This window comes from Aphis gossypii, chromosome X, assembly GCF_020184175.1.
Source record: "Aphis gossypii isolate Hap1 chromosome X, ASM2018417v2, whole genome shotgun sequence".
Classification (NCBI taxonomy): Eukaryota; Metazoa; Arthropoda; class Insecta; order Hemiptera; family Aphididae; genus Aphis; species Aphis gossypii.
In genome coordinates this window covers 12,548,433-12,571,670 of record NC_065533.1, presented here as the reverse complement: position 1 = coordinate 12,571,670, position 23,238 = coordinate 12,548,433, and the positions used below count along the sequence as shown (strand labels likewise).

The window sequence follows — 23,238 nt, the reverse complement described above, 5'->3', positions numbered from 1 at the left end:
TTAATTAAAAAATATAATTACTTGCATCAAAAAAACCTAGGGTGAAATTTAAATACAGTGCAAATCACTTTTCTAAAATAATTTGGCACATTGTTAAATTTTGACCAGTTAATCACTTAAAAGTTAAATTAGTTACTTAAGGTCTGACATTTTTTTTCTTCGTAAAGATCTGCCTCTCTTAAATACTAGATATTCTTATTTTAGACGCCCATTACGGGACGGAGAACCAAAGAATTCTTAAACTAGTAACCTGACGGGAGGAATAAAATGCAAGAAGATAACCTCTCAAAGAATTGTATGAGTTTTGTGTGCTAAAATAATACTACCACACGAGTGGTTTTGGGGTCCACAGTGGTAGTGATGCAGCGACTGTAGACTTGTCGTTACCTTCTTCATCATAAAATGACAAGTAATGGTCCTACAAAAACCATGACCTTTCAAACAAAGTCGATATAACTTTAGTCCAGGATCAATACATAAGAAACGGGACAATAACATTCATGGAAGACCATGCAAGAATCAATAGGTCAAAAAGACATGCAGGGAGAATCTAGTCGGCCATTATCGATATTTATTTAATTAAGGCCTTGATATTATATGCAGATGCAACGATGCAACGAATACTTTCGTGTAGCAAGCACATCTCATCCAGGCCAAACTTTCTTCATTGTAGTCCCTGATTACTTTCAGTTCTTAAGTTTAACAATGTTTTTTTTATTTTTACCGAGAACCTAAAATATAAATAACTATTACTGTATACGTCTAATTACTAAATACTATTGCTCTTTTAATTTTTCACAAAAACTATTTTAACTTCATCGAAAACGGACTAAAATATTTTCCCAACTTTCTCAATATGAAGGTCATGGTGACATGTTATGGTTCATTTAACTGTTCCAAAAGAATACGAATTTCTATTTTACATATCTCCACGTTCTTATAAATCGATGTTATATTGTCTTTAAGAAGATCCATAAACTGAATAAACAAATAAATATATTATTATTAATATATTATCAGGCATCAATATTGTTTTAATTTTAGGTATTTAGACTTAGTGAAAAACAAGGTGAAGTTAGAATGGTCCAGCTTAGTTTTGAAATGATAGTTATTTGAAGTTTTTTGTTTTTAAGGTATAGTTTTGATATCTATTTGTAATAAATAACAAAACATATAGTAGTGCAATGGGAAATACAGGTTAGGGCTACCTCTAACTTAAACTTTAAATAAAGGGTCTTCAAACAATTCCCGGTATGTCATTGTTAGAGGCTTTAGAATATATTTTAAACATATCTTATAATTACTCGTATATAATTTTACTACAAATACGACCAGCTAGATTTAAAAAAAAGTAGATGGCCCCAACCATCTAAAAAGGTTAAGATCCCTAGTATACACTCTTAAACTCAACAAGCTGCTTACAATTTATTGTTCTAGGACGTAGTTTTACATAGAGAAATATGAAGGATTTCAAATTTAAACAGTCCAAGCAAGTGAATGGCCAAGTGTTATCAATTTGTTGTGAAAAAAATAATTATGCCACTGTGACAAACTAAAGTAATTTTACATAGTAAAACTATAGATATTTTGAATTAAACCCATTCAAATATAAGTATCAAAAATTGAAAATAGAAGAAGAAAAATGAATGAGTTAGGTTATTGAGTCTAGTATTTAAAAACCCTGTACCTAAGGTTACCTGAACATTTTCAAATATAAAAATTTGATAAAGAACATTGAAGCGTACTGATTGAAGTTGACAGGAATTGTTCGATCAGTCAATATACGCTCTAAACAGTAATGAAGTTGTTTTTATATGTAAAATAGGACTTTAATAAATCCGTTATATTTTATAAATCTCAACGTAACAATACACATATATTCACCCCAAACTATTCATACACAGCTTTTCGCAATTCGAAATCGAATTTATTCTAATATAGACTCAAATCTTTAAAAATGTATGCAAGTATTTATATATAATTCTTATTTTATCAACAGCTAGTTAATATCTCAAACCTTCAAACAAGTCTATAATTTATTCAATCATTATTAAGTCCTCGGTTAGAAATGTTAGAATTATAAAAAATAATCAACCCAGCATTTCGTTCCTACAATTTATCGTTCACAAAAGTCCGTCATCAAATAACCCAGAAATTTTCATTCACATTATGTTATTCAAAATTTAAATAGAAGAACTTCACTCCAGATGGAGTCAAAGGTGCCAAAAACTACAGATATAGGTGTACATATTGTAATTGCTAATCGAAGTATGCTCACTGTGAACAAAAAAAGGTCGTTGTTTAAAATTGCACAGTTTTCTCAAATGTATACCATTCAATGCCACATACACTAATATTTATCAATAATCCATACATTTTTCAAAAATCACAATATCCAACTTTCGAGATTTTATGTAAGGATAAAAAAAAATTAATTTACATAATCGTTTCATAAGCAATGTAATAACTTTGATAAACAATTCGAAAATAAGAGGATGTAAATTTATTACAATTAAAATTTTTTTTTTCATTAAGTAAGTTATTGTTTTTGTTATACTCCTATTGTATTGATGGGTAAAATTATAAAATCTTGTTTATTAAATTATTTAATGATGATTTATATTTTACATCAATAAATGTTTAATTTTTAATTGTTAATCAAATGTATGTGGTGTTGAACGGTGTTAAATGTGTGGTTATAAATTATAAATGTGCAGTTTTGAACGACGCCGACACAAAACACTCCAAACGTAATGAATGATGATAAACTTATAAACAAATCAGTGAAACATAAAAATGAATGAAAACAAGTCCACTCGAGTAAATTTATAATGAGTAAATCCGATTTCCACAGGCTAGGTTTAACAACAAATGCATTTCTCAGCAAAAAAAAAACCTTAAGCTCACATATAAAGAACAAAAATACATCAAGTGAAATATAGATTGCATCCTCTGAGATCCCTTTTAAAATAAAAACTTTCCTAACTATCAACATGTATATTGTATATTATATATTATATAAGAAATAATGTTTTAAATTCTGATTCATACACTTCATAAATTTGAGTTTTAAACTTTTGAAAAGCATCCATTAGACTGAAGAAAATCAAGAAAATCTAGTACTAAAAAGTAGGTAAAATATTTAATATTACTCACCATTAGCTAATCAATTCACATAAATAAAAATAACAAAAAATTAATTAAATATTACATTTATAATACTAAAATATACTAAATATATTAACACTAAAATACTTTCCTATAATGATGGTAATAAAATTACAAGAGCATTAAGATAGCATTCTAGTGGATGAAATAATAAATTATATGTTTTCATTTAAGCCAGATGTGTGTGGCATTATACCTTAAATTTTCAAAACTTTTAAATTAAGTAAGACTACCAAACTCAACCTCACCATTGTTTTAACTGTTTAAAGTATATTTTAAAGTGTAGTTAAAAATAAGGATTTCAAGTAATCATATTCCAACTTGGATATTCTAAGGTCATCCATACCGATTTTTTAACGAGAAATTTTGAACACTCTCTGCTTTGTGATTCTACATAAATTTCTTTCAATCTATGTAAGTCGTCAACTATTCTTTTTAAATGTATTTCAGAAAATTGTTTGAATGCGTTTATGTGTTTTGTACTTTCTGCAGTAGCATCCTGAATTTGAAGATTTACTGCATTTAATTCCTGAGTTTCTTTATCTAAGCATTTTGCAGCTATCTCGATGTTTTCTTCAAGAGATTTTAATTTAGATCTGAAAATAATTTACATTAAAATATCCGATGAATGACTAACTCGTAAATGCATATACTCAATAACTTTAATTTCGGCTTCGATTTTTAATTGTTCGTCTTTAATTGCTTGATTCATTGTCTTATCATCGTTTTTATTTGCATCATTCAAACTTTCCACCTTAATAAAAAATACTATTGTATTACACTACGAATACTATACAAAATGGCAATGATTCATCACAGTGCATTTTAAAACAATATTAATTACTAAAAGTATTATTTTACCTGTTTGATATCGCGTTCAAGCTTATGCATTGTTTCTTCTGCCAATACTCTAAGGTCAGTCTCTTCTTGTAGCTTAATGTGTGTTTCTTTCAAAACTTTCGGCAGTGCCAGCATTTCCTCTAACTGTTCTTTATACACTAACTATGCATAAATACAATATTTACGTTTATTTAACTTTCTGGTCTAATATAATATTTTATTAAAAAATCATTAAAGCATAAAAACATCTATATCATAATTATTAATAAATACAAATGTAAGCCAGGTATAAACTTTATTATTTAAATTATAAATTGCATATAATTCCTACACGATGTCTGGTGATTATGGTTTCAGTGCGAATATCCTTGACTGTTATTTACTTGATATGTATATTGAATTCAGTATATGTATAATGAATAGTGTGTTAGGTATAATTGTATACGGGGAGATTCTATTATCCAACAATACTGATCAGTTAAAATTAGATTAATGTTTTAAAATAATGAGTGTTGTTTGATAAAAGTATTAATCGGTTGATATTTGCCTTTTTAAAACGGTAAGACAATGTAGGTATAATTATGGTATGACATATTTAACATTTTTATTTAAAATATTACTTCTAATTTATTATACGATTCATTGAAATCATTTGATAAATTTTTCATTGCATCTTCTAACTTTTGTGTTTTTTGAGTAATATCTTGAGTTTCAAGTTGTACTCGTCTTAACTTAATACATGGTAAGTATATAAAAATAATGTAGTATAACTCATAAATTATACTTGATGTTAAAAATTAATTTAGAACGTACCTTTTCATTGCAATCATTAATTTCATTACTACGCTCTTTGATGATCAATTCCATTGTCTCGATATCTTCGTTGTTTTTGTTTAAACCATTTATCAAATCTTTAAAACCATCCAAATCGGACTCCTATAATTTTATTTTAATACATATTATTGGTTTTTTTTTTTAAATAAAACTTGCATTGACACACTTCTATCTTCTTCGATAATTCTACTAGACCATCAGCTAATTTATTACGCGTATCAGTAATATTATAAATCGTCTGGATGATATCTTCATAATAAAATACAATATTATTTAACTCATTAGTCTTTTCTCTAAAAAAAAAATATATACATATATATTCTGTATAGTGTATGGTATACTATGTCTCAAATAAGAGTAACCACAGGTTGCGATCGATTTTCGTTTGGTTCGGTCAGACCATAACCATCGATTAAATTGATTTTTATAAATATCCTCGTCAGGTCAGATCTTTCAGAAAAGTTAAGAAATCAATAAGAACTATAAAGACACGTACGGTTAGGTTATACATGTCACCACGTTACCCGATTTTCAAAATTTTGATTTAAAAGGTTTATATCGATAAAAGTAAATTTAAATAAAAAATAAAATAAAATAAATAAACAAAAGAAGTTAGATTGTTTTACCAACTATATAAAAATCACGGGATGGTATATTATTGTATCTTCTCTATAGTCATAAAAAAAAATTGATATAATTTTGAAACTTATTTTGAAACCTAACCTGTGGTGGATTGCCTAACTTATAATATACTGCTTGCATAATCATAAAAGAGTCACCGTCAACGCCAAGTGAAATGACTATAATATAACCCGACTAAATCACTGACTGATAAACGTAGTCTAAACAATGATACATCAAGCTTGCAATTTACACCGTACATTCGAATCACAAATTTAGTGTGCAATAATGAAGCATTTTACAAAATTCGCATTTTTAATGATGCTTGCACAATTTGTTTAAGATTCAAAATGGTCAATGAAAATGTCTAAGTTTTAAACATCGATTAAATAACAAATTAATCAAAGTTCGAATATTATAGAATTAGAATTTTTAACGGGTAACGAAGTGCACGAGGTCAGCAATAAAATACCTATAAAAAAAAAAATCGACGTTTGTCGTTAGTAAATTAAATGTATGGATAAAAACTAAGTACCTATAAGTATCAAACATCAATAGAACTCTAATAACTAATGAGATATTCACATTACTTGATCAAAAATTATGAAAACACTTAACCTTTATCTACTTCTCAAAAAACACTATTTACTTTATCTGTAATTCAATTTGTCGTATTTCTTGTTTTTGGACTTTAATACTTGTATTAATATTGTCATTAGATGAAGAACTTCCTGACTATTCATAAAACAGTATTTTAAACGCTTAATAATGGTCATTAATCGGTATTTGTTTAATTACTTGACAGTTAGTGGCATTAAATTGGTCAAGTATTTCTTTGACTGATTTTAATTTTAATTGAGTAATGTGTACTTCTTTAATCTCGGAATTCAATCGTAATATTTCAGTTTTAAATTCTGAAATTTTTTCCTCCTAAAAAAGAAAACAGTTATAGTAAAATTAAAAAATTAATTAATTGTTCATGAGTTAGTCATAATTGTTTATAATTGCTTACCATCTCTTTCCTTCCAGGAAATCTTATACATCCATCTATTTTTTTAAATACGTCCTACAGTAAATTAAATCATATAAAAAAATAATAATAGAAATAAAAGGAAATTATGATTGTTTCGTGTAATGTTACTTACAGGACGGTTCAAAGCTTTTTCCAATACATCGTTACGTTCGGTCTATAAATACAATAATACATTAACTTCATAAAATAAAGTACAGTAAAACTTCATCATAAATTTCTAGCTTGATAATGCTTCTAGGCTATAAAGTTAGCTTATTAGTTACCTATTAATATTTTAGAATTTTCGGATATAACATTTATTAGATATAGATTTGTCTTATGGCTAAAGCTATTGATAAAAAATGATATATTTATATTATTTATATATATTTAAATTTACAGTTTAACAATAGGTTTATCGTTATAGATATTCTATGTTATTTATTTATAATTTGACAATCCAACCAGTAAATCACTTAAATCCGTCGGATCCCAAACGGCTCCCATCTATTGTTGTGTATATTATACAGTTCACGTGTATCATATTTTTAAATTTAAAATATATAAAACAGAATACATAGGAAAATATAGAATAGATATATTGATAATATCAAAAAAACCGAAACATTAAACTATAGCTAATTGGAAATATTGACAATATAATGTCGATAACAATTTTACTTACACAATTTAATCAGATTTGTGATATGGCACACAATCGTATCAACTTGTGCAGTTTGTTCAGATTTCAGTCTGTTCGCGATATTCACCGTCGTTGTGTGCGTTCATTTATTTTTATTATTTTTCTAAAATGTCTAGTGAAATAAGTGAAAAAAAATTAGTAGAAAATTTTTGATTTTCTTTCCATAAAAAACTCGCTGGTGACGTAGAGCGTTAGAAATGTATAACGCGTGGTTGTAAATCTTATTTTAAGCGAAATAGTATTGGCGAAATGTTTGATGAACATGTGGAACATAACCACTTACGTTTAGATGACAATGTTATAAGGAGGAGGGAAATAAGTAATAATTTAAAGCGTAAAGCTCAAGAAAATTTGCATGAAAAGCCCGCGAAACTTCTTCGAACTCAACTTGAACCGAACGATTTAAATGTATTGACGACACAAGATATCAACGCTATTCGCAAATGTATTGTGTTCGTTCAAAATCCTTACCAAAATTACCAAAATCAACAGAAGAAGCTCAAGATAGTTTAGACAAAATTAATATTACAACTTTGGCGGGTGAGAATTTTTTACTTTTTAACCATAAAGCATCAAATATTGTTATTCTTACATGTACCACAAATTTAAACATTCTTAAGGAAAACCGATGTATATATGTTGATGGCATATTCAAGTATTGTCCGAATTTTTTTTATTTAATGTTCTTCATTCATGTTTTCCATAACGGACATTATCTTCCCCTTATTTACTATTTTTTACCAGATAAAACCTCAGTAACCTACGGAAAAGCTTTTTCAACATTGTGTGATCACTTAAATCCACAAGTTGTTTTCGTAGATTTTAAGGAAGCTATTCACATTACATTGCGAAAAACGTGGCCATCGGTTAACATAAAGGTGTGTAGATTCCATTTGGGTCAAAGTTGGTGGCGGATGATTCAATTAGTGGGACTAGCTTCAGAAGTCAGGGACAAAGATTCTGGAATCGGAAGAGCGTTGAAATATTTATTTGGCCTTCCTTACTTACCACCGTCAGACGTCTTAGATTGTTTTACAAATGATTAAATGGCTATCAAACCCATAGATGATAAAATAGACAAAGTTTTCGACATATTTTTGAAAATTAAATAACTTCTTCCCTCCTAAAATGTGGGCTGATCGTTCATCTGCTCTTTCTTTGACCACAAATGGATGTGAAGCGTTCCACAGTAAATTCAACAAAGAATTTAATACTACACACCCAAATATTTTTAAGATTATTGACATACTAATCAATATACAATCTGAAACGCAAATTATAATTCGAAGTCATTTTAACACCGAGATCGAAAAAATCATTTGCGAGTTTCCATCAAATAAAAAATATCACGCATACACTATATAAAAAAATTGTGCTTAACAAATTTACTCGATATATGATTTTAAAATATTTTTTTAACGTTAAAAATTTAAAATTTAATATTATACTATACGCTTTTTTTTATATAATTTTAATAATTTCCAAAGTGTACACCAAGACATTTTTAGCCACACCCTTTTTGAGACAGTCCTAAGTCTGTATAAAGTGGGAAGGAATTTGTGGTGTACAAAACCGGAGCCGTTTAGAAATTTACCTATTCGTGAGACCTTTATGGACGGGAGCCGAATGGGCTACGACCACGACCCTTAGATCAGCGTTTCCCAAACTTTTTCTCTACGAACCTCTTAAAGATAGGTAGTAAAAATGATTGCGGACCCCCTTAATAAAAATAAAATTTTCATTTTTATATAATATGTACTATATGATATAGTATATAGTATTTTCAATTTACGTCCACGGACCCCCTCCAGTACACAGTTTGGGAAATGCGGACTTAGATCAAAATAAAATAAAATTAGTTAACCAAATATAATTAGATCTTCAAAATATTTAAATGTTACTTCAGTAAATACAAAATAAATATAAGTTCTTAATTAATTGTATTACATCTGATTGGAATGATGATAATCAAGTATAATATCAAACTTGTTTAAAAAGATTAGATTTATGTAGAATAATTTGAATTTTACTTACAAATAACTATGATAAAATTAATTAGGTACATTAATTGTAGATTGCTGGAAATAAAATTAATTTTAAAAACTATGAAAACAATTGTATTTTCTTAATATTATTGTATATAACAGTTTTATGTTCTTTTTACTCTTAATCAATAAAATAGGTAATGTTAAAATGAAGTTTTAGTGTACTTATATGACTATCGATTAAATTTAAAACGAACTATAGATTTGTATTTAAAAAGAAGTTCTTGGTTTTCATTGACGATATTTTGAAGATGTTCTTTTAGTTGACAAATTTCTTGTGAGTTGTTAAAACTATCTGAACATTGAGTCTCTAGCGTATTTCTAAAATAATATTATTGTAAACAATTATACATACCTAATCAAATATAATTAAAATAAAATTTCACACGGACATATCAAAAAATAAAGAAATATACTATACATATTTGTGGCATTAGAAGAAACACTAGAACAGCTAGAATCACAATTAGAACCACATTCTTGAATTGAACAACAACTTTGACAAACGGTATCCTTAAAGCTTGTCTATAACAACATAGAAACATAATGTATCATATTTTAATATTTATAAATTTACGGTGTAATTATATTTACACAAAAAAATATGTTTTGTTATTACTTGATAAAAAATATAAATTCATTAGTAAAATTCCATTTTATAAACATGATTAAAAATATAATATACGTAGATACAAACCATAATATTATGAGGTAGTGTTTCCATCAAAGCGTCGTGGTTAAAATTAATTATCTCTCCTACCAATTCACAGTTTGGCTAAAAAAATATAAGCATAATAATAATAATAATAATACATTATATTCTATCAATCATGAAAATTTAACCCAATCAAGTGTGGATTTATGGTATCTAGACGTCCCCCCCTGGACTGAGACGTTCCCCTTGGCAAATCAATATATGTTATTTTTTTTCATAATAATAGGTTTATCTTACCAGAATAAAAAATGTTAGGTAATTAGTTTTTTTTTTTTTTTGATTTAGGTATATTTTTTAATTTTCGTATACAGTATATTTATTTTATACAATTACATTCATATATTAATTTAATCATTTGTTAATTTATTTATTTATATTGTATATTATTGTTTAATATTTATATTTTGTCCAGGGGGGAGTAACGTCCTAGATTCGGATTTACATTTTGAGTGGAAGTTGGTATTAGGTCTTGACATCCCGGATTCAGTTGATCTACGGCGCCACCATAATTTATATTCATCAATTTGTAAGTCTGATCCACCACAGTCATTTTCAATTGATTGGAAAGATCAAATTGTTTGTCTAATTCTTTCAGTTTTAGACCAATTGTTTTTTTTAAGTCCTGAAGTGTCGTTACCTCGTCCGGAGTTTTATTTTCTTTCTAAAGTTATAGAATAATATAACAAATATTGTCAAAGTATTAATTATTTTCGCGTATAATAGATCGATAGAATTGGGTTGTAAATTACATTAAATATTATCTTTAGCTTTAATATACCAATGTCAGTGGAAAAACACTTCATCTTTTTCAGTAGAGGGATATCAAACTGTTAAGCGAAAAATGATTTGAGTAACTTTTTCCAATCAGTTATGGTGTCTACTATATCATTAGGACCTCTATTTTTTATAATCCATTAGGTAAACTAGGTTTAAGTTAAAATGCTAAAATTATTAGTTTTTAATGATGATAAGTTAATTTTGATAAGTAAATAGCAAAACCTTAGAGAAAATTAATAACTGGTTCAAAAATAATTTACTAGAACTAAATATAAAAAAAATCAAGTTTGTGTACTTTGAAATTTATATAAAATAAGTTATTATACAGTACATTAGTGATATTCTACTCAAATTGTACCTTGCGTGCAGTCGTACAATTCACTATTATTACAATTATGGTATTGTTATTTTGGGAAATGCATCTAAGTTTGCTTAAAAATGTTTATTATAATATTAAACTTACTTACTATTGAGTTTACTAACAAAATCACGTGGTTATCAAGTAAATTATCTTTAGAGTACCTACTTTTAATGTAATAAACCTCAATGGCTTATATATATGCAATATTTTATTTATATATTTATAATAGATTTAAAGTATTATTCTCGTCTCATAACTACCAAACACGTCTGAAACAATCTGTAAATCTGGATAAATCAGTAGCTCATAAGGAATTTCGCAAAAAAGTAATTATTCATGTCGATATTTGCATATTATGCATTATGTTAAATATTAATTTAATATTGTACAAATATAAGTATCATTAAAAAACATATTTAAAAGATCTTAACTTAAATCAGTTTACGTTAAAAACTTATTGTATTTTATTTTACATTTTTTAATCATTATTAAATACATATTCTATTTATTATGCTAACATAATGTTGTATTGAATTTTCTTCACCTACCCCAAACTACGCATTTGAGGTGGCGTCTTAAATTGTTTTTACTTTTAATTTTTGTTGTATATTCATATAAACATATTATTTTACAATAAATCAGCGTTTCCCAAAGTTTTTCTGTGCCGGACCTCTTAAAGATAATAAAAATGATTGCGGACCCCATTAATAAAAATACAATTTTCGTTTTTATATATACTATATCGATACCTAAGAGCACACATTTGCTATGTCCAAATTTAGCATAAATGAGATATTGACATCGTTAAAATCATGGTACGCAATATAATTAAGTGTACATACGTTCTAGGTCTCAAAACGAAGCACAGAGTTACTAAGCCAAAACTTAACCCAGTAATACAAAACCCAGTATTAGCTCGAAATAAGAAGCGTAAATTAACTCAGGTAAAAATTATATTTTTAACAATTCCATAACTAACCAATCTTAATGATCTTATGCGGTTTTAATCCTTTAATTTTTTTTTATTTGATTCCTTTAAATTCTTCATGTGTTCCAACTGTAAATTAAATTTGGGTACAAAAATTCTAAAAAGTTCCTAAAATAAAATTATTTATGAAGTACCTATTCTTAAAATTGTTTTTTTTTTTATTTATTTGAAGACAAGTGATACAATTGAAAACGATATCAATTATGAACATTACGTTACTACAAATGTGATTGCCAAAATGAGTAACATGGATACTACTATTAGTTCAGATGTAATATAGACCTATTAACTAAATGGACTGCGCCTTGGGCAATAATTAATAAGACAACATCAGATAAGCAAAAAGGGGTATCATGGAAGACAATATTACATATACTTCGTTTATTCCATGAATATAACGACTGATAAAAAAAAACAGTAAGTAATAACGCGCTATGCGCAGTGATTATTGTTTTGAAATTTTGTTTATTTTCATTTATCACTTCGTGACTTCGTGTTCTACTGTCGTTGTGACTGGTCCTTAATTTTGCGATAATTGAATTTTGACTTCATAATATTTGAATTTTTAACTGTACTTATTACTTTTAGTGTAGAGTATATTTAGTTTTAGTTATTATTGTCTTTGGTTGTATATCACAATGGTTAAGATTTGCTCGATTCCACTTTGTAAAGGTGCTGCATCAAAACAATGCAACATTAAACTACACAAGTAAGATATTAATATATATGTTTCACTTGTATCGTTATTCATAGATTTAAGTTTTTTGTTAAAAGGTTTCCAGCTGACGAAAAACTGAGAAATATATGGGCAAAGTGTATAAAATCATATTACCCTAATTTTAAAACTAACCATAGCAGTTTAGTGTGTAGCAAACACTTTAGGGAAATTGATTTTATTAAAACTGCAAGATCTCAAACCTTTTCACTTATTAATAGCGCAGTACCCTCATTATTTGATGTTGAAGAATGTGTTTATATTTACAACAAAGAACAATATGATAGTTCAAATACACATGAACCATCCCACATTGTTGTTCAAGATACGACAGAAAATATGAGCGATAGTGTTATTACATTATCACAATCAGATCTCCAAGGTGATAGTTTGAATATTACAGGGCTATCTCACATTGAAGCTGTAGAAGAAATTATACCAACAATAGATGACAGTTTGGATTTACTTTGTGAACCTAGTGAAAATGTTCAAGTTACTCCAAAAAAAATGGCCAGCACTATGTAAATATAAATTTTAATATTAAAATAATAAATATACCATTCTTCATTAAAATGTTATACTTTAATTTTTTTTATTAAAAATTTAAAAAACCAATACCATTGATTATAAATATTATAGTATTTATAATTAATGTTAATACATAAATCATTATAAGAATACAATAAAAAATAAAAATATACAGTATATTTTATTGTATTATTTATTAATTTATGAAGTTAAACATTGTATTCTTAACAATAAATGTTTTGATAGTATGATATTATAATTAAAGTTACTATTTTTTAACCAAAAAACGTATAAGCCCTTCTAATTATTCTCTACTTTAGTAATATTATTTATTAAAATTAATTTTAAAATTTTCTAGGAAAAGAAAAAGTTTATTTGGTGATTTTAATGTTGAAGATCTAAGAACTCCTACAAAACTCAAACGATATTGGAATGTATCTCAAACAACTGTAAGAGACTTCAAAATAAAAAAAAGTCTGCAGAATAAAAATGCATGGCTAAGAAAGAAGATTAATTCGCAGTTGATTAATCATCTTAAGGAAGAGAAAAAAATTTCTGATAACTGTTTCACAATCCTTAAGGTAGAAATAGCAAATTAATTAAATATTTTGCTAACATTGTACAATATCTTAAGATTTATTTTAGGAGAATCTTCCTACTGCACAGAGAGAAATGATTATGAAACAATTGAAACGTCACACTGAAAAGAAAATTTCACCTGAACTTAGGGCTTTTGCATTAACACTTAATTTTTATTCAGCTGCAGCTTATAAATATGTAAGACAAGTTTTTAACAATTGTCTTCCACATCCATCAACGTTACGCAAATGGCATGCTGTAATCAATGGATCACCTGGCTTAACCAAAGAATCAATGAATGATCTAGAAATTAAAGTGGCGGAAATGAAATTAAAAAACAAAATATTAGTATGTGGTATGATGATGGATGAAGTCAGTATTACACAGAGTACACATTTTAATGGCACAAGGAACACCAAGGCTATATACGTTTAGGAGCCGGTATAAATGATGATACTGATGCTCTTCCATTAGCAAAAGAAGCACTCGTCATTATGCTAGTTGCTATTAATTCTAATTGAAAAATTCCAATCGGCTATTTTTTACTTAATGGTTTATCTGGAGAAGAAAAAGCAAATTTAATTAAAACTGCTTTAACCATTGTCCACGATACCGGTGTTCTGGTGAAGACCTTAACATTTGATGGAGCCGCCTCAAATATTTCAATGGCTACTTCATTAGGAGCTAAACTGTATCCTCCAGATGTAAAAACATATATCTTGCACCCAATCACCGATGAAAAAATATTTATATTTTTGGATCCATGTCACATGTTGAATGTCGGAATACACTTGGTGACTGCCAAACATTGTACGATAAGGATTGACAAGAGATTAAATGGGACTTATTTAAGCAGTTGGTAATTTTACAAGAAAATGCTGAACTACACTTGGCCACCAAAATAAGATCAAGACATATCAATTTTTTCAAAGAAAAAATGAAGGTCAAGCTTGCGGCTCAAACATTGAGTGAATCTGTTGCTAAAGCCCTGACGTATTGTAGTGAACAAAATTTTTCTAATTTTCAAAATACCAATGCTACTTCAGAATTTTGCAAGAAAATAAATGACATTTTTGATATTCTAAACACTAGAAATTTTTTGGATAAAACTCAATTTAAAAGACCACTTTACTTAAATAATGAGTTATTTCTTCGTCTATTGAATATCTATCATCCCTACAGACCAAAGTATATAATAAAGTGTCAAAATCACATAATTTTATTCCAATAATAAATTCTGGAAGAAAAACTGGTTTCAATGGCTTAATAGTATGCCTCAGAAGTCTTGGCGAGTTATTTGATGATGTTTTAAAATCAAATAAATTAGAATTTATTTTAACTTACAAAGTTTCACAAGACCATATTGAAATGTTTTTTCCGCTATAAGATCTCGTGGTAGATTTTGTGATAACCCAACAGCCAGCCAATTTGAAGCGGCATACAAAAGATTACTAATACACAATTGATTTGTAACTTCTTCTCAAGCAAATTGTATATCACAAGACACAACTGTAATATTATCAACCACTAGTGCATCAAAAAAAAAAAAATTCTAAACATTTAGAGCTGACCTGTGTAGCTGGGACAGCTGAGAATACTAATTTGTATATGGACTTAAAGAACTCACCATATGTATCATATTTAATAGACACGACCCAATACATTGGTGGAGCTGTAACAAAAACATTACTAAAATTGACAAAATGTTCAGAATGTCTTCAAGTTTTATCTGAATCCAGTACAGCTCTTACACCATTAATATCAATAAAAAATCGAGGTAGGCTAATTAAGCCAAGTAGTGATGTGACTGAGCTGTGTCGAATCGCTGAAAATGTATTTCGAACTAGCGGTGCAACGAATATCAGAGAAACATTCATTATCAAATCATTTTCTAAAATAAATATCAATAAATACTTTTTAAAAATTTCTAACCACATATACAATCAAGATCCAATAAATAATCATTTAATCCAGTTAATCAGAGACATTTTCAAAACCTACTTCAATATACCGATACACCATTTTAACAGCTCAAGAAGTCAGCCAAAAGAGAGAATACGTTCTCATTTCACCAAACTCGGGCATTTCAGGAATCAATAAATATTAAATTTTGTATGCTAATGGATGCTAATGGATGGTCCCATATATTTATTTAACATGTACATGTATGAAAGTTAAAATATTTGTTATTATTATTATTTTTACTATTTTTTTTTATATTATCTATTATAACAATGTGTTTTATAATATAACAATATATAATTGTTTAGTGTATAAAAATGTGTTTGTTTGTTTGTAATAATATTGTAGTGATCGCTGTGCAGGACACTGCGACTTCGTACAAATTAATTATTTAAACGACGTAGCACGTTCTGTGGTTGAGCTTGAGTTGTTGTGAGAAAGGTAGGTATTGAAAATTAAAACACTTGTTGTTTTAATTGAAATAAAGTAAAAGTTTATTAAGTTAAACAATATAAAACATTAAACAATAATATAAAACATAAGTAAAATAGCTTGCTGCTATGTAAAAGTTACAAGTACTGGGAATGACCGTAAACTCGCGGCGATGTGGCTGTGACAAAGTCCACGACGAGCAATAGTCTTACATTGGAGTGAACTACCTTCTCGAATAGTACTACCTTTCTGATTACTTCTAAATACTCTACTCGTATTTATATGAGTTCTCAATGACATGCAGGGGACTAGTAGTCTATTTTAGAGTGATATGATGATTTACATAATCATCATTAAATAATTATATAACTATTATATAAATGATATAATTATAGCAATATCCTATAATTGTATAATTATTACTTAATCGACAGAAAAACTATGTTTTTCTGATCTCTGGCCTATTGCTTATAATGCAGGTGTATTAATAAACTATACCAATTAAATATAATGTAATCTAATATAGTATAACACCATGCAGGTGCATTGGGTTTACTACAATATAAACTAACCTAACTGGCTAGCTTAGTCGGTAGAGCATTATAATCTTATTTGTGGGTTCGAGCGCCACTTGGTCATATAGGTCTATTACACACACACACACACACACACAATAAATTAAGGTACAACTTGAAATAATGCAGATTGTCATAGAGTGATTGCATCACATGATTAAAAAAGAAGACTTAACACGCAAATAAAAACTATGAGAACTTAATTCAACACATTATTGGATGATGAACTTCTTCAACTATTAACTACTGACTTAACTAAAATTATAATCCTTATAATCACGATAGTCTAATATTTTATGTAGGTATATTTCATTTTTATTTCAATTAATATTATAAAAAACATGAGGTAAATATGAATTTTTAACCAGTTGATTCCCACTTAGTTAATTGTGTTCATAAGATTATATGAGGCCTTCAGCGCAATAACGGACTAACCCACAAATTTACAATAATTGAGTTAATGACATTAATTGCAACTATACACCATATAATTCAATTCGTAAACGGTCTAAGCCACCCTCACTAAATATTTACTAGATGGCAGCACCTTATCCGTTTTTGAATTTTAAAGTTATAAATATTTTTAAAAGCAAGAATGGACTAAAATGGCTTAGTCCATTTTTACATCTTTTTTTTTTTATTAAATGTGGGTTAGTCCATTTGAACCACAGTACAAAGAATAATATAATAATATTATATTCTTTAAACTGTGCTTAAACTTTACGGTCTTATCAGTATAAAGTGTTAGTAAAAAATATAAAATCCGTGTGACTATTACCTACCACAGATTACATAAAAAAAAATCTAATCCGTGGCTATTAATGATTATTATATTTTTTTAATGGTTATGATTATAATTAATAGCTTATATTTTCATGCGAAATCATTAAACAACAATCTAAAAAAGATAACGTATAAAATTAATAAAGCTTTTTTTTATTTTGTTGTTATTAACAACGCGTAGTGAGTTGCTGTGAAATTGATTTATTATTAGGTAGGTATAAAGTTTATGTTCATTAATTGTTTTAATTCAGCACCATGGACATTGAAAATGAACTGCAACGTGAGTACCGTTAATGTGTTACCTATTGCATTTTCTAATGCATAATAATAATTATTATATACTAAATTACGGGAATAATTCATAGGTTTATTAGAAAGCGATGATGAGTTATCAGAGCTTGCTGATTCGGGTTCAGAATATAATCCCTCTGAACAGTCTGAACTAAGCAACTTAGGTTCTTCGCCTTCGGACCAAGAATCAGGTGAAAATATTCAAGTTAAACCAAAGGGTCGAAAACGGGTAAAAAAAAAATGAAACAACGTGGAAAAGAAATATTAGAAAGGACAGGCGTTTAAAAGGTAAAGAATATAATGATATTAAAGGAAAAGTGGTACCTAAGAAACAACCAAAAGTAGGCCCTTGTCGTTGTTCTAATAAATGTCACATTAAAATAACGGAGATACGACAAATACAAATTTTTGATGAATTTTACAGTCTTGATAGTTTGAACATGCAAACATCGTATTTGTTTACAATGATTAAAGTTTGCAATAAACAACGCTCTTATACGCAAAATCCTAATAGTAGAAGACAAAAATCTCGGGTCTATTGTTTGTTAGATTGTAGTGGAAGCGAAGTAAAGGTTTGTAAAGAATTTTTCCAAAATACACTTCAAGTATCAGCTGGGCGGATTGATAGGGTACTTAAAAATAAAGGAGAAAATAGTACCCCTACCATTGATCGTAGAGGAAAGGGTCCATCGGAAAATTAGACATCTCCGGAAAAAATTGCTGAAGTAAAAAATTTCATAGAGAAATTTCCTGCATACGAAAGCCACTATGCCCTTCATAAATCGACAAATCGTAAATATATGGCTCCTGATTTAAATATTATCAAATTGTACACACTCTACACTGAACAAGTTACAAATCCTGTTTCAAGTTTTGTTTTTAGAAAAATTTTTAATGAAGAATTTAATTTATCTTTCCATCCACTTGTATCAGATTCTTGTAGAAAATGTGATGCATACGATATAAAAATTAAAGCAGCTGAATCTGAAGCACATAGGAATAATCTGAAACAGGAATTGGAATTACATCAAAGAAAAGCAATTAGTGCACGTACTGGTCTTCAAAGCGACACTGAATTGGCTAAAAACAACCCTGAAGACGTTACAGTTATAACATTTGATTTGATGAAAACATTACCTACTCCTTTACTATCAACGGGTATTTGTTACTATAAACGGCAGCTATGGACGTATTGCTTCGGAATACACAACATGGGTAACGGTGACGTTTACATGTTTGTCTGGGATGAGTCAGTTGCCTCTCGGGGTCCCCAAGAAATAGGATCTTGCATTTTGTATTTCTTAAAAAAATTTGTTTCAACAGAACATTTAATTATGTACTCCGATCAGTGTGGTGGCCAAAACCGCAATATTAAATTATCTCTTTTATGTCAATACATTGTTTCTAGTCCTGAATACATGGTTAAAAATATTGATCATAAATTTTTGGTAAGTGGACATTCATACTTGCCGTGTGATCAAGACTTTGGTCTTGTTGAAAAACAAAAAAAGTTGTTTCCAAACATTTTTATTCCAGAACACTGAAATAACGTTATTTTGGCGGCACGTAAAAAAAAACCTTTCAAAATCATTTGTATGAATAAAAGCGATTTTTTTTCGACAATAAAATTGGAAAAAAATATTACACACCGCAAAATCGATGTTGATCAATCTAAAGTTGAGTAGTTGAGATACAATGGTTGAGATTTTCTTTCGAAATGCCTTACAAAATATTTTTCAAATATTCGAAAAATGATATTGCTCAATTTAGTGAACTTAATTTAGAAAAACGAAACACCACACTAATCGCAAATTTAGATTTACTTTATCCTAATGGAAACTGTATAAATCCGCTGAAAAAGAAAGATTTGTTATGTTTACTAGATTATGTTCCACCAATTTACCACGAGTTTTATAAAAGCCTTAAGACCAATGCTCAAAATATTGATAATGAAATTCCATTAATAGATTTCTCTAGTGATGATGAATAAAAAAAAAGTTTTGGTAACTTTAATAAATTAATAATATAAATGTTTACTCATTACATTTTTTAAATATTGTATTTGTTAAATTTATGAATTTATTTATGAATATAAAGAAAAATTTTGTTTTGTTTTTTATTTTTTTTATATAAAATATTAAAACAGTATTATTAATATAAAAATTTAAAAGTTAATAAATTATAATATTATAAGGAAACATTTTGTTTTGTTTTAATTTTTTTTATAAAGTGTAGAATAAGAATTATTAATATTAACATTTATAATATGTATAATGTCTTACGGTAATGTATCGTTAATTTAGTTTTGAAACATTTTTTTTTTAACATTAAACATTGTACAATTTTCTTATATGATTTATATTAGTACATGACCAACAATTTATAAATAAATGGACTAACCCTCATTACAATTAAAAAAAGACGATTTAAAAATGGACTAATCCACATTTAATCAAAAATGGCTGTGATTTCCAAAATAATGAATTCAGCAATCATAAAAACTCCTTTAATCAAAATTAATATGCAAAAAACAAAAATTATTACGTTTTTGGTTTTTGAAAAAAATGATCGATAAAATTAGCATTTTATGTTTTTGCCTATAACTCAATATGATTAATTATGGGTTAGTCCATTATTGCGCTGAAGGCCTCATATAAATGTTATAATTAATATTATAAATACAATATAATAACAATAATATAAAATATATTCTAAATGGTTGTTTTTTTTTTAATGGATAGGCGGGAAATATAATAAATTGAAGAAACAAGATATAATTAATTTTTTCTTCCACAATACCCCTTTTTGCTTATCTGATGTTGTCTGAGTTGTTTGGTAGGCAGGGGGTGTAGAAGGCGCAGTTCATTTAGTTAATAGGTCTATGAGATGTAACTAGTCATGATTTTTAAAAGTATGTATGAATTAATTATTATTTAATAGATAGTTGGTACCTACCTAATTAATCCTATAATTTTATTTTATTGATTCCTTTCATTTCTTCATGTGTTTCAGTTGTAAATTAAAATTGTTTCAAAAATTCTAAAAACTTCCTTTCTATTACTGAAATTATTTATGAAATATTCTTAAAATTGTTTTTTTTTTATTTATTGAAAGGTAAATGAAACAGGTAGACACAATAAAAAGGGCATTGATGAATACACTACAGTTAATACAGATATGAGTCACAGAGTCACTAAGCCAAAACTTAATCCAATAATAAACTCAGTACAAATTCATAAGAAGAAGGGTAAATTAACTCAGGTAAAAATTATATTTTAAACAATTCCATAAATAACCAATCCTTGATTAAATTTGATGAAGTCATTGATGATGGTAAATTATTTAAATTTTTTGAATAGTCACATTATAATTGTAACTATATAATATTTATTTACAATTATAATTTTACTTTTTTGACATTAGAATTCAACATAACAGATCATACTAATCAGAACAAAACATCAATTGATTAACTGACTGTAGAAGAAAACAATGAAAAGGATAATATTATTGCAGATGATTTACAAATTTGTGATGATATTGTTCTTGATGTACAGGAAAATAAAAAAAAGTCATCTAAAACATTGTAACGAGGCAAGATCACGCATTGCACAAGTGTCGCGCTCATGTGTCGTACAGTGACGCAATTTATACACAGAAAACGCACCGACGGTCGACCACTTTCAATTACAACGCAAACTGGATGGCGCGTACCCCGCCGCCGTCATTGCGAACCAATGTTTCACACTCTTATTTACTTTTTTTCACCGATCACAATTCATTTTAAACAAAAACACCAATAACCTATATCAAGTAAAACACCTCCAGAAAAATATAAAAATAATCAGCAAACTCAAAATCATCAGCAAAATAGTTAAAATATCAAAATTCACTTTTCAAGTTACCAATGTCAATGAGCCCGCAAACTACATATAAGGCCGTCGAAGCCACCAGCAAAACACACACTCTCTCTAGACCATTCTATCCCGTAGCTGGTCTAGTATTAACCGGAAGGTACTTAATGACCTTCATACGGTGACATACGACCATACAGCTACCAAAGCAACTTTTTAGTCGCGACGAACTGCGGTGCCCTCTTGAGGTTCACTTCAAGACGGGGACAACACCCGGTTGAACGAGGCATTTACCGCATATTCTACTATACATTGTAATATAATTACAATATATAGTATAGTAGAATATACGATATATATATCAATACGACCACCACCAGTAGTGTATTGTATAGTGATAGTATCATCAAGAATACACTGAAGACCAAGCATCATTCACCACAAGAAGGACCAAAGAAGCTGAAGCCTGATCCCATCTTGTGAGTCATTATTAAAAATTTCCCCTATATAATTGTCATAACCCATAAGATTTTTTATTGTATTAAATTGACACTAAGTCATAAATCAAAAGAAAATATTGTAAAATAAATTAATATCTGTAAAAATAATCATAAATAAAAGATAACGTTATATCAAATAAAACTCAAACATTTGAATTTCGTTACAACATGGAAAAAAAATTTTAATTAAAAATTACGTATGGAAGATAAGCCTTATTTAGGTTAAAGAAGAACTAATGAAAAGAAAATATATCATGATGTTGATAGAGCAGCCAACAAATGGGCCCTACATGTAAGAACAAGATTTGTGAAAAGTCTTCCAAATGATTGTGTAATACATTTTCTGAAAATGATAGACTTAATATATTTACATATTTTTGGAAAAATTTAAATTGGGATGAGAAACAAATGTATGTGTCTTTTTTGGTGAAGAAAGTCCCTGTAGAACGTAAGAGGAGCGATGCTTCATCATTTCGAAGAAATTATACATACCTTTATTATTTAAAACTTCATGGTGAACTTGTTAGTGCTTGTAAACAGATGTTTTTGAACACTCTAAGTGTGGGCGAATGTCAAATACAAGGTTGGTTTATAGATACAGGTGAAGAAAAAACTGCATCTAGTCAAAACTCAATTCCACGCAAAACAAAAACAAACAACAAAATGTTTATTCTTTTCTAGAATCATTGCCAAAAATGGAGTCTCATTATTGTAGAAAATCTACATCAAAATTATATCTTGAACCTATAATACAATCTCACTTACAACGCTATAGTATGTTCACAGAAAAATGTAAGGAAGAGGAAAAACATTAGTATCAAGAACTAATTTTATAAACATTTTTAATGAGAAAAACCTGTCATTGTTTTCACCTAAGAAAGACCAATGTGACTTATGTTGTGGCCATAAAACTGGAAACATAAATGATAAAGAATGGCACAAACACATTGAAAAT

General features: G+C 28.0%; 1 protein-coding gene across 1 annotated transcript in view; it reads right to left on the bottom strand.

Annotated features, from left to right (window-relative positions):
* Window positions 1–766: 766 nt before the first annotated feature.
* Window positions 767–23,238, bottom strand: part of LOC114126088 (early endosome antigen 1-like) — a 32,851-nt gene continuing 10,379 nt past the window's right edge. Inside the window, exons 2-16 of the mRNA XM_050205906.1 lie at window positions 10,381–10,599; window positions 9,921–9,998; window positions 9,645–9,748; window positions 9,421–9,544; window positions 6,609–6,650; window positions 6,476–6,529; window positions 6,262–6,393; window positions 6,113–6,198; window positions 5,009–5,135; window positions 4,822–4,944; window positions 4,629–4,739; window positions 4,030–4,170; window positions 3,822–3,922; window positions 3,515–3,764; window positions 767–978 (exon numbers count right to left, since the gene is read on the bottom strand). Coding sequence (XP_050061863.1) covers window positions 877–978; window positions 3,515–3,764; window positions 3,822–3,922; window positions 4,030–4,170; window positions 4,629–4,739; window positions 4,822–4,944; window positions 5,009–5,135; window positions 6,113–6,198; window positions 6,262–6,393; window positions 6,476–6,529; window positions 6,609–6,650; window positions 9,421–9,544; window positions 9,645–9,748; window positions 9,921–9,998; window positions 10,381–10,599 — 1,794 coding nt within the window. The 3' untranslated portion in view covers window positions 767–876. The remainder of the gene's footprint in view (window positions 979–3,514; window positions 3,765–3,821; window positions 3,923–4,029; window positions 4,171–4,628; window positions 4,740–4,821; window positions 4,945–5,008; window positions 5,136–6,112; window positions 6,199–6,261; window positions 6,394–6,475; window positions 6,530–6,608; window positions 6,651–9,420; window positions 9,545–9,644; window positions 9,749–9,920; window positions 9,999–10,380; window positions 10,600–23,238) is intronic.